Source organism: Scyliorhinus canicula, chromosome 8, assembly GCF_902713615.1.
Source record: "Scyliorhinus canicula chromosome 8, sScyCan1.1, whole genome shotgun sequence".
Taxonomy (NCBI): Eukaryota; Metazoa; Chordata; class Chondrichthyes; order Carcharhiniformes; family Scyliorhinidae; genus Scyliorhinus; species Scyliorhinus canicula.
Genome location: NC_052153.1, coordinates 166,152,699 through 166,164,854, shown reverse-complemented (window position 1 = coordinate 166,164,854; position 12,156 = coordinate 166,152,699). Strand labels below are relative to the sequence as shown.

The 12,156-nt window shown below is 50.3% G+C and overlaps 1 protein-coding gene across 1 annotated transcript in view; it reads right to left on the bottom strand.

Moving 5' to 3' along the window:
- LOC119970665 (ufm1-specific protease 2-like) overlaps positions 1-12,156 on the bottom strand; it is a 102,736-nt gene that overhangs the window by 9,635 nt on the left and 80,945 nt on the right. The window contains exons 10-11 of the mRNA XM_038805650.1: positions 1,778-1,854; positions 105-229 (exon numbers count right to left, since the gene is read on the bottom strand). Coding sequence (XP_038661578.1) covers positions 105-229; positions 1,778-1,854 — 202 coding nt within the window. The remainder of the gene's footprint in view (positions 1-104; positions 230-1,777; positions 1,855-12,156) is intronic.

The window sequence follows — 12,156 nt, the reverse complement described above, 5'->3', positions numbered from 1 at the left end:
TAGCTAGTTATTAACATCATTACCTAATTTGATTCCAACAGAAAGCCCCTTGTCAATTTTACAGTTAGGGAAATAATTTGTCCTCTTGCATTTCCTACACATACCCGTTCAATTACACTGGCCCATTCATCTTCTCCAGAGTAGTGTGCATCCAAGATAAGGAATTTGACATTTCCTGTTTCTTCATTCCAAGCCACTCCTAGAAGAGTATGTGCTAAAGGTTCACCACCTGTTTATAAAGTCAGAACAAAAGTTAAGAAATCAATATAGAAACAGAGAAAATAGATGCAGGAGTAGGCCATTCGGCCCTTCGAGCCTGCAGCACCATTCAATATGATCATGTCTGATCATGAAAATTCAGTATCACACTCCCGCTTTCTCTCCATACCCCTTGATCCCTTTAGCCGCAAGGGCCACATCCAGCTCCCTCTTGAGTATATCCAGCAAACTGGCCCCAAGAGTTTTCTGAGGTAGAGAATTCACAAGTTCACAACTTGAGAAAAGGTTCTTCTTCATCTCAGTCCTGAATGGCTTATCCCTTATTCTTAGGCTGTAGCCCCTAGTTCTGGACGTTCCCGACATCGGGAACATTCTTCCCGCATCTAGCCTGCCCAGTTCCATCAGGATTATATATGTTGCTATGCGATCCTCTCTCATTCTTCCAAACTCCAGTCAGTACAAGCCCAGTCGATCCAATCTTTCTCCATATGTCAGTCCTGCCATCCCGGGAATTAGTCTGGTGAACCTTCGCTGGACACCCTCAATAACAAGAATGTCCTTCCTCAAACTGGGAAACCAAAACTGCACACAATACTCAAGGTGTGGCACTGTATAACTGCAGCAAGATATCCCGACTCCTATATTCATATCCTCTCGCTATGAAGACCAGCATGCCATTAGCTTTCCTCACCGCCTGCAGTACCTGCATGCCAACCTTCAGCGACTGTTTCACCATGACACCCATGTCTTGTTGCACTTCCCTTTTTCCTAAACTGCCACCATTCAGCTAATGATCTGCCTTTCTGTTTTTGCCACCAAAGTGGATAACCTCACATTTACCCACATTATATTACATTTGCCAAGTATTTGCCCACTCAACCAGCTTGTCCAATTCTCTTGCTGCCTCTTTGCATCCTCCTCACAGCACACACTACCCATCTTAGTGTTGTCTGCAAATATGGAGACATTGCATGCAATTCCTTCGTGCAAATCATTAATGCATATTGGGAACAGCTGGGGTCCCAGCACTGAACCTTGCGGTACCCACTAGTCACTGCCTGCCACTCTGAAAAGGACCCATTTATTCCCACTCACTGCTTCCTGTCTGCTAACCAGTTCTCTATCCATGTCAATACATTACCCCAATGCCATTAGCTTTAAATCTGCTCACTCATCTCTTGTGTGAGAACTTGTCAAAAGCCTTTGAAAGTCCAGATGCACAACACCCACTGGTTCACCCTTGTCCACTCTACTGGTCACATCCTCAAAAAAGTCCAGAAGATTTGTCAAGCATGATTCCCCTTTAGTGAATCCATGCTGACTTGGACCGATCCTGCTCCCGCTTTCCAAATGCTCAGCTATTTCATCCATAATAATTGACGCCAGCATTTTCCCCACCATATGCATTCATATGGCTGCACATGCCAATATATGGTCATTGCCTGGCATTTGCAACACTGCATAATAAGTCACCTCTTATTTTACAGTTTACCAGCCACGTTTGTTGTGCAGAATTAAAAGTTCAAGATAAAGGAATAGAAGGAAATCACAAACTTACCAACCATAACTGGAGTTCCTTGCACCTCAAAGTGCTGAATAAGTTCCCTAGCCGACAAGGGGATCTCAGATCCTGACCTGTAAAAGTTAAAGCATAAAAGAGCTGAAATCTTTGATTTGCTATTTTCCATGTCTGCATACTAGAAATAAGAAACACAAAAGCATGTGGTTTCCATACTATGATGAATTATATTCTATTTCTAATTTCATTATAACTTAGTTAACCATCACACCATTTAGTTAGAAGAAACATCAGGTTTACATCCAAATTTCAATCAAACCAAATTTAACAATGATTGGCGAGATCAGTGAAATCAGAATAATTTAGAATTAATGTAGACAGCCGCTTGAGAAAATTTCAACTAGATTGGCGATCTTGGAGCAACATATTTTCCCATGCCAGAACAGTAAAATACTCCAGGACACAAAACATATTACTTTTGTTCCCAGTATTCTTGGGATCCATTTTATATTGCCAATATACAATTGAGGATACCATTTCTGTGCTGCTCCATTTACTGCTCATTTTATTGGTGACATATGCAAATAAAGGTTTCAGTGACTGTGAGAGTAAAATAAAACTGGATATTGTCAGCACGTGATATGGGTGGAATTTTCCGGCTATACCCACCGACGGGATCACCTGGTCCCACCGAAGGTGAGCCCCCACCGCGGGATCTCTGGTGGCAGACGGCGCAAACGGCAAACTCTGTTGACAGCGATGAGAGCAGAAGATCTCGCCACCAGCCAATGGTGAGCCGCTTCAGCCACCATGCTGCGGTGAAGTAACTTGTGCAGATGGGAGCAGGAAATAAGGATATAGATTAAATGAAAGCTGAATACTTCGGATGCTGGAGATCCGCAATAAAAACAAAAATTGCTGGGAAAGCTCAGGAGGTCTGGCAACATCGGCGTGGAGAGAAAAACAGAACTCACATTTCGAGTCCAATCTGACTCACGTCGGAACTGGAGAGAGGTAGGAATATGATGGGCTTTAAGCTGTTGAAAAAGGAGGACGGGGCAGGTGGAGCAAAATAGAAAGTTAGGGATAGGTTGGAGGGTAAGAGAGATTAAATGACGAAAATGTCAAGGAACACAAGACAAAGAAGTGGTACTGATAGTATACTTGGGAGAAGTGGTGGCTTAGTGGTATTGTCACTAGACTTGAAATCCAAAGCCAGAGAGTAATGTTCTGGGGACCTGGGTTCGAATCTCACCATGACAGATGATGGAATATAAACTCAATAAAACACCTAGAAATAATAGTCTAACCAACTGGTTGACCAATGTCCTTTAGCGAAGGAAACCTCCTGGCCTGCATGCGACTCCGGACACACAGCAATGTGGTTAACTCTTACATGCCATCCGAAATGGCCACGTAAGACACTCAGTTGTATTCAATTACTACAAAGGGGGAAAAAAAGGAATGAAACTGGAAAGGCCACCCGGCATCGACCTAGGCACCGGAAACGACAACGGCAAACCCAGTCCTGCCAATCCTGCAAAGTCCTCTTGACTAACATCTGGGGGCTTGTGCCAAAACTGGGTGAGCTGTCAAGCAACAGCCTGACATAGTCATACTCACAGAAATAAAGGTTTCAATAATGTCCCAGACACAACCACCACCAGCAGTGATGGCAGTACAGTGGTATACAGTCAGGAGAGAATTACCCTGAGTGTCCTGAACATCCACTCTGGAAGTTTAGATCAAAGATGGGCAAGGAAGCCTCCTGTTGATTACCATTTATCATCCCCCTTAGCTGATGAATCAGCTGTTGATCACCACATGGAGGAAGCACTGAGGGTGGCAAGGGCACACTCTGGGTGGGGGGGGGGGGGCTTCAATGTCCATCACCATGAGTGGCTCAGTGGTATCACCAGACTCAGCTGGCCGGTTACTAAAGGACAGAGCTACTAGACTGGGACTGCAGCAGGCGGTATGGGAACCAACAACAGGGAAAATAAATACTTGACCTCATCCTCAACAACCTGCCTGCCGCAGATGCATCTGTCCATAACAGTATCAGTAGAGGTGACCACCTCACAGTCCTTGTGGAGTCAAAGTCCCGTCACCACATTGAGGATACCTTCCATCATGTGGCACTACCATTCTACTAAATGGGAGGGACTCAAGTCTGGGCATCAAAGAGGTGCTGTGGGCCATCAGCAGCAGTGAATTGTACTCAACCATAATCTGTACCTCGTGGTCTACCATTACCTCAAAGCCAGGGATCAACCCTGGTTCAATGAAGAGTGCAGGAGAGCATGTCAGGAGCAACAATAGGCATACGGAAAAATGAGGTGTTAACCTGGTGAACCTACAACACAGGACTACTTGTGTTCCAAACAGCATTAGCAGCGAGTAGCAGATAGAGCTATATGATCCCACAACCAACAGATCAGATCTAAGTTCTGCAGTCCTGGCACATCCAGCCATGAATGATGGTGTACAATTAAACAACTCACTGGAGGAGGAAGCTCTACAAATAACCCCAAAAGATAAGGCTGAAGTATTCGTAACAATCTTGAACTAGCAGTGCCGAGTTGATGATCCATCTTGATCTCCTTCGAAGGTCCCCAGCATCATAGATGTCAGTCTTCAGTCAATACGATTCACTCCACACAATATCAAGAAACGGCTAAAGGCACTGGCACTGGATACTGCAAAAGCTATGCACCCGAACAATATTCCGGTAATAGTACTGAAGATCTGTGCTCCAGAACTTGCCACGCCCCCCAGCCAAGCTGTTCCAGAAAAGCTACAACACCAGCATCTACCGAGCAATGTGGGAAATTTCCCATTTACGCACTATACACAAGAAAAAGGATAAATCCAACCCAGCCAATTACCGCTGCATCAGTCTACTCTTGATCATCAGTAAAGTGATGGAAGGAAAATCAACAGTGCTATCAAACAGCACTTACTCTGCAATAACTTGCTCACAGATGCTCAGTTTGTGTTCCGCCAGGGTCACTCAGCTCCTGATCCCATTACAACCTTGTTTCAAACATTGACAAAAGAGCTGAACTCTAGAGGTGAGGTGCATTACGACACCGTGGACTAGAGCGCAGTCAATTCCTGCCCCACTTGACGCGGAGTCGCAACATAATTAAATTAACTAATATTTCTTAGCCCTTGGCGGCCCAATAATTACAGTCACCAGGTTTGAAAAAGTAAACATAATTACCTTTTAATTTATAACAAGAAAAATAATTAATTATGAAGCAAATACAATTGGTTAACTATTTTCTAATTCCTAAACTCCCACTTTAACTTGCCCCCCACCCTTTACACACACACACACACACACACACAGAACTGCCAAACACAGAGGGAGGGGGTGAAAATAATAAGTAAAAGGAAAAAGAGTCTTTGTTTCAAATGGTTGTCTTTAAGCAGACCTTCCTTCAAACTAGGCTTTCAGATCCAAGGCTGGGATTCTCCCTACCCGGCGGGGCGGGAGGTCCCGGCGTATTGGAGTGGCGTCAACCACTCCAGCGTCGGGCCTCCCCAAAGGTGCGGAGAGGGGCCAAGCCCTCATATTGAGGGGTTAGGCCGGCAGCGGAGTGGTTGTTGCTCCGCCGACCGGTGCAAACGGCCTTTGGCGCCCCGCAAGCTGGGGACAAAAGGCCTTTGCCGGGCGGCGGAAGTCCGCGCAAGCACCGGTGCGTCAGCGGCTGCTGACGTCATAATGGCGCATGCGCAGCAGAGGGGGTTCTCTTCCGCCCCAGCCATGGTGAAGGCCATGGCGGGGCGGAAGAAAAAGAGTGCCCCCAAGGCACAGGCCCGCCCGCCGATCGGTGGGCCCCGATCACGGGTCAGACCACCGTGGGGGCACCTCCCCGGGGTCAGATCGCCCCGTGCCCCCCTCCCCTCCCCTCCCCCCCAGGACCCCGGAGCCGCCCACGCCGCCAATCCCGCCGGCACCAGAGGTGTTTTGCTTCCCGCCGGCGGGATTGGCCTGTCAGCGGCGGGACTTCGGCCCATCGCGGGCCGGAGAATCGCCGCGGGGGGCCCCTGACCAGCACGGCGCGATTCCCGCCCCCGCCGATTCCCGGGTGGCGGAGAATTTGGGCCACGGCGGGGGTAGGATTGCCGGCCCCGGGTGATTCTCCGACCCTGCATGGGGTTGGAGAATTTTGCCCCAGATCTCTGCAACCTGTAATGGTTTTCACGTAGATTCATGCATTCAGGCTCTCTGTTGGCTCAGACGTACATCAACACACAGCTTTTCCAGGGAGAGTGAAAGTGAGAGAGAGCGAGAGAGAGTGCAAGAGCGAGTGAGACAGGGGACGCAATACTGAAATGTGGTAGCGAGCGGAAAATGGCGCGGGCATCCAGACGCTCGGCCCAGCAAGGCCCGCAACGCAATTCAACATCAATTGGTCCACTTAACTAAGCCTCACGGGCTTCTTGCCGCAAATAACAGCTAGCCAGGCCCCCGCTAACAAGATCGAGCAGCATTTAAACTGCACTTGCTCATCCAACACCAGCCAGCTCACAACAATGCCACCCGGGAGACCAGCCCCAAGATTCGGGGACGCTGACCTGGGGAGGCTCCTGGATGTGATGGAGGTCAGGAGGGATGTTCTGTTCCCCCGAGAGTCCCGGAGGGTGAGCCAAAAGGCAGCACTGGAATGAGGTGGTAAAGGCCATAAGCTCGAGTATTATAACGAAGAGGACTGGCCAGCAATGCCGGGTCAAGGTCAACGACCTAGACGAGGCAGCACGAGTGAGTAGACACCAATGCAACCACCCCTCGAACCCCCGCCCATGGGAACATCAACCGCCCAACTTTTCATGCGACCCACAGCCCTCCCTCTCCTCCCTCCACAAGCTCCCTGAATCCCGCCTTCACACCCCCTCTCCCACCTCTGTGAACCACATCTGTTGCTAGCAATTCCCTCCCTGTGTGCCCACAGGAAAGCTGTCCATCAATCGCCGGGAGAGGGTCCAAACTGGCGGAGGGGTGACGGACATAAGAATCCCCTCCTCCGTTGAGGAGCGAGCCCTGGAGGTGACTTGGGAAGCCGAGCATGGATCGGTCACCTACACGGAGGCTGGCAGACGCAGCAGAGGTGAGGAACCACTGGGTTCCACCCGGAGGACCTGTCAAACACGAGTTGCTATAGCCTTACTGACTGACCCATCCCTCCCCACTGCCACATGTCCATTCTCCCGCAGGTCCTCCAGCCGACGTAGCAGGCCCATCCCAGGCGGCCTCTTCTCCTGACTCTGAGGAGAACACCTCGGAGGAGAGCTCAGAGGATGCAACCGTGGTCGCGGTACAGCTGTCATTCCCACCCCCAACCAGCGCAGATACACACACCTTGGAGAGAAATGTTAGTGGACAGCCTTCTGGGGCACAATCTGTGAGCTGATGATGCACATCAGGTGGAGGCAGGAAGCCCCAGGCAAGACAGCAGTCGAAGGGCTGCTGGATCCTCAGATCCCACTGGGTCCCAGCCTGATGCTGAGCCTGTGGAAGTGGGTTAACCAGAGCTGATGGAGATGACAAGGCGAGGCAAGGACGTTCAAAGATGTCGCTCCAGCAGATCCACAGCTGCTTGGAGGATTCCCAGAGGCTACAGGCACAGGAGATGGCACCGGCGCCAACAGTGCTCGAGTGGCGACCACAGTGGAGAGCCCGGTGCACGACGTTGTCACTATGAGTGAAGGTATCCAAGTCGGTGACGGCCATGGCTGAGGGCTTTGGCAGAATGACTGCCTCGCTGGGGGATGTCACCCAGCACCAGACTGATCTTGATGAAGTTGTGCGGGACATGTCCCGCTCTCAAGTGGGCATGGCCGAGACGCTGCGGAGCTTGTCCCAGTCACAGTTGGGCATGGCTGAAACGCTACAGAGCTTATCCCAGTCACTGAGGAGCATCGCCAAAATCGTCGATACGATGGTGCAGACCATGGGAAGTCGCCAGGGCTGGCAGAGCCAGGTTATGCAGGGGCAGCCGGGGTTAAAACCAGCTGCCTCTCAGCCCCAAGGTGGACCCAGGGCCCTAAGTGCACCGACCGGGGAGGAGGGGGGGGGGGGGGGGGGGGGGGGGGGGGGAGAGAGACACCACTGGGAGGGGGTATTGAACTGCACATTAAACTTCTTTTTGTACAACCATTTGCCTGTCACTTTCTTCTGTTATGTGCACCGACCTCCGGACCCTTTGCCCATCTCTCCAGGCATCCCCCGCACCCCGTGGCACCCACCAATCATCCGTCCGTGAACATATCCCCGGAGTTGTGTCCCAACCCCTGAGTGTTCAGCGAGAGTGGTGTCGCCTCCCGCAGTGTTCAAGCACAGTGTCCAGGCATTCAGGATTGGGATGCTAGGCAATGACTCCCACATGCTACATGGCCCGCCCACCCATGGCAATCCACTTGGCATATGTGAGGTACTCACATAACCACGATTGTCAATTTCCAATCAGCAATCGTCTTCAGCCGCGCAGCCAGAGGCCTCGGCAGTCAATGGGAGATATGAGTGATCGGTGGGGCAGACAGGCAGGAACAAGAGTTTCCCCTGGAACGGATCCAGGGATTGGCACGGTGGTGCTGCGAGCGATTGCCCTCTGGTTGCTCCCCCAGCATCCCCACCCCCCCATGGCGGCCCACCCCTGCGGAGGGTCCTCCACCCCCAGCTGAGCACTGGGGTGCGAAGCCTAGCTCCCCGTGCTCTTTGCCTGTGAGCAAAGATGGCTTTTCACCACCTCAGTTCCCCACAGAAGAAGCCCTTCAGCCAGGTTCTCGCTTTTCAAAAGGGGTACTAATCGGTGCCAGCGTGAACATTTGCTTGGGAGGCTACTGAACGACGGGAGGCCGTTGGATATGGGGTTGTTCTCGTTGGTTGTATGGACATGGGGCTTAAGTGGTGATACTTGGTTTCTTGCCACGCTATGCGAGAACCTGATTCCGCCTTTGGGAGCGGGCCGGTTGCTATAGTAAACTGTTTGGTGTCTGGCGCGGATCTCGTTTTTGGCCTCTTCTGCTATTCACTGGCCTTGTTACGCTTGAGCGAGAGCGCAATAAGGCTGGAGAATTGTGCCAGGGTCTCTGGAAATCATCCCATTCAGGTAGGATCAATCATCACCTGTTACCGGTCAAAATACGGTCTTTTGGCCAAATCATTGGCCACCAGCCAATCAATTGAACTGAGTCTCAGGTGCTGAGAATTCTGTGTCTCGCTGTCTAAAGCTAACAGCACCAAGTACTAAGTTGCAACCTGTTGAATTCCTCCCCCTCTCTGCTGCTCATCTTAAAGATACAGTATAAGTAGGGTGCTCTTTCCAAGGGCAGATGGTGGCTTGGTGGGCTGAATGGCATCCTTCTGCACTGTAAATTCTATGGTCTATGTTCTACATGTCAATTATCCATGGATCAAAAATGATAACGGCAAAACATAAAGAAAGGGGTCATAAGGAATCAGCAGGAGGGACCCTTACAGGTGAGACTGATTGCCCTTGACATCAAGGCAGCATTTGACCAAGTATGGTATCGAGGAGCCCGAGCAAAACTGGAATCAATGGGAATCGAGGGGGAAACCCTCCAATGGCTGGAGTCATACCTGGCACAAAGGAAAATAGTTGTGGTGGCAGGTCAGTCATCTCAGCTCCAGGTCATCACTGCAGGAGTTCATCAGGGTAGTGTCCAAGGCCCAACCGTTTTCAGCCACTTCACCAATGACCTCCCTTCCATCCTCAGGTCAGAAGTGGGGATGTCTGTACAATGTTCAGTACCAGTCACGCCTCCTCAGATACTGAAGCAGTCCATGCCCAAATGCAACAAGACCTGGACAATATCCAGGTTTGGGCTGACAAGGAGAAAAACATTCATGCCACACAAGTGCCAGACAATGACCATCTCGAATAAGAGGGGATGTAACCATCACCCTTGACATTCAATGGCATTACCATCGCCAAATCCCCCACCATTAACATTCTAGGGTGACCATTGACCAGAACCTGAACAGGATTAACCTGATAAATACTGTGGCTACGAGAGCAGGTCAAAGGCTTGAAATCCTGCAGACAGTATCTCGCCTCCTGACTCCCCTACTCCTGTCTACCCTCTACAAGGCACAAGTCAGCGGTGTAATGGAATACTCTCCACTTGCCTGGATGAGTGCAGCTTCAACAAAACTCAAGAAGATTCACACCATTCAAAAAAAAGCAGCCCGTTTGATTGCTGACCCTTCGACAAACAGTCACTCCCTCCACCACGAACAAACAATGGGATTCACTCGAACATTGTAGCAAGCCGAGGACAGAAATGTCTCCCCCTCAATGTCAGCAAAACCAAAGAGCTGGTCATTGACTTCAGGAAGCAAAGTATCATACACATTCCTGTCTGCACATCACCAACAAATCTGTCCTAGTCCACCCACGTCGACTCTATGACCAATAAAGCACAACAGCGCCTATACTTTATTAGGAAACTAAGAAAATTCAGCATGTCTGCATCGACTCTTACCAACATTTACAGATGCACCATAGAAAGCATCCTACCTGGCTGCATCACTGCCTGGTAATAGCAACTGCTCAGCCCAAGATTGTAAGAAACTACAGAAAGTCGTGAACACCGGCCAGTCTATCACACAAACCCGCCTCCCATCCATTGATTCTGTCAACACCTCCTGCTGCCTTGGGAAAGTGGGCAGCATAACCAAAGATCCCTCCCATCTGGCTTATTCACTCTTCCAACTTCTTCCATTGGGCAGGAGATATAAAAGTATGAGAATGCTGAGAGATTCAAAAACAGCTTCTTCCCCGCTGTTACCAGACTCCTAAATGACCTTGTTATGTACGGATTTGATCTCTTCACACATCTTCTCTATTTAGTACTACACTCCTTTATGCTTCACCCATTGCCTGTGTTTATGAAATGAAAATGAAAATTGCTTATTGTCACGAGAAGGCTTCAATGAAGTTACTGTGAAATGTATTTACATAGTGTGTTTTACGTTTGACCTATGTATCCAATCCAATCCAGGAACTCAACAAGGTTCCTTAGGTAGCACCTTCCAAATCCATGACCATGACCATCTAGAAGGACAGGGGCCACAGATACCTGGGAACACCACACCTGAAGATTCCCTTCCAAGTTACTCACCATTCTTGACTTGGAAACATATTGCCATTCCTTCACTGTCGTTGGGTCAAAATCCCTCCCAAACAACACTGTGGTTGCACTTACACCTCAAGTACTGCATCGGTTCAAGAAGGCAGCTCACCACGACCTTCTGAAGTGTAACTCAGGACAGACAATAAATGCTGACCTAGCCAACAACACCTACATTCCATAAATTAATTTTTAATAATGTAAAAAGTAAAGACAAGCAGCTGGATTTACCGTTCCTGAGACAAAGTGTTGATGCTGGGGCAGGATTCGTGGATTCCACAACCCCAAAACTATCGCCTCACCTGGACCAATTCATCAACTGTTAAGGGACTAGCACCAGCGTGACATGGAACACAATTAATACCAATGAGGAATGGTGCTGGATTCGCCGGATTCGAGATTGACACTACTAAGTCTGGCAAGCTGCAGCTGCATAGACACACCACTCTCCACATACACCATCCCAGCCAACAAGATGGCAGGAAGGAGAGCTGCACCACGCTTCACCGACGCCGAGTGGAGACCTTGCTGGAGGAGGAGAGGGGGGCCACCGGGATGGATGCTGTCAGCCGTCGCTGCTCGCCATGCCTAGGGACAGGTGTCAAAGCCGGTCAGCTCCACGAGTAACACCGTCCGAACCGGCCTGCAGTCCAGGAAGAAACTGCATGACCTCCTCAGGGCGGCCAGGGTGAGCAGGCAGCACTGTGCCCCTGGCACCAACACCTGTACCACACACCCGTAACCGCCCCCCTCCCCTCCCCGCAGAGTGGCCGAACCTCCAACCTGCACCACATGCCAGCACCCATACCGGCCGCCATAGCTTGGTGCCCTGGCCACTGAGGCCACCAGCTTTCCAGCCCCTGGGCTGCATGCGTCTGTCTGTCTAACACTGTCGTTTTTTGTTTCCCCCCCCCCCCCTCACTCCAGAAGGCCACACATAACCACCGGGAGAGGGACCACCGGACCTGCGGTCCCACCGTGACTGAACAATGGGCCCTGTCATAGTCGACAGGCCAGAAGAAAGGGAAGTCGCCGGGGTGTAGGCCGATTGCAAGCGAAGAAGTGAGACCCCGCTTAGTTGCGGTTCCCCGTAACAAGTGTGTCAACCCCCGCCAGTGCCACAACATGAGGAAGGAGCTGCTCTCCAAAAGCTAGTGACTCCCAACAAACCTGTTGGACTTTAACCTGGTGTTGTAAGACTTCTTCCTGTTCTGGTACACTGAATTCAGAATGTCCAATTTACCTAACAAGCTGTC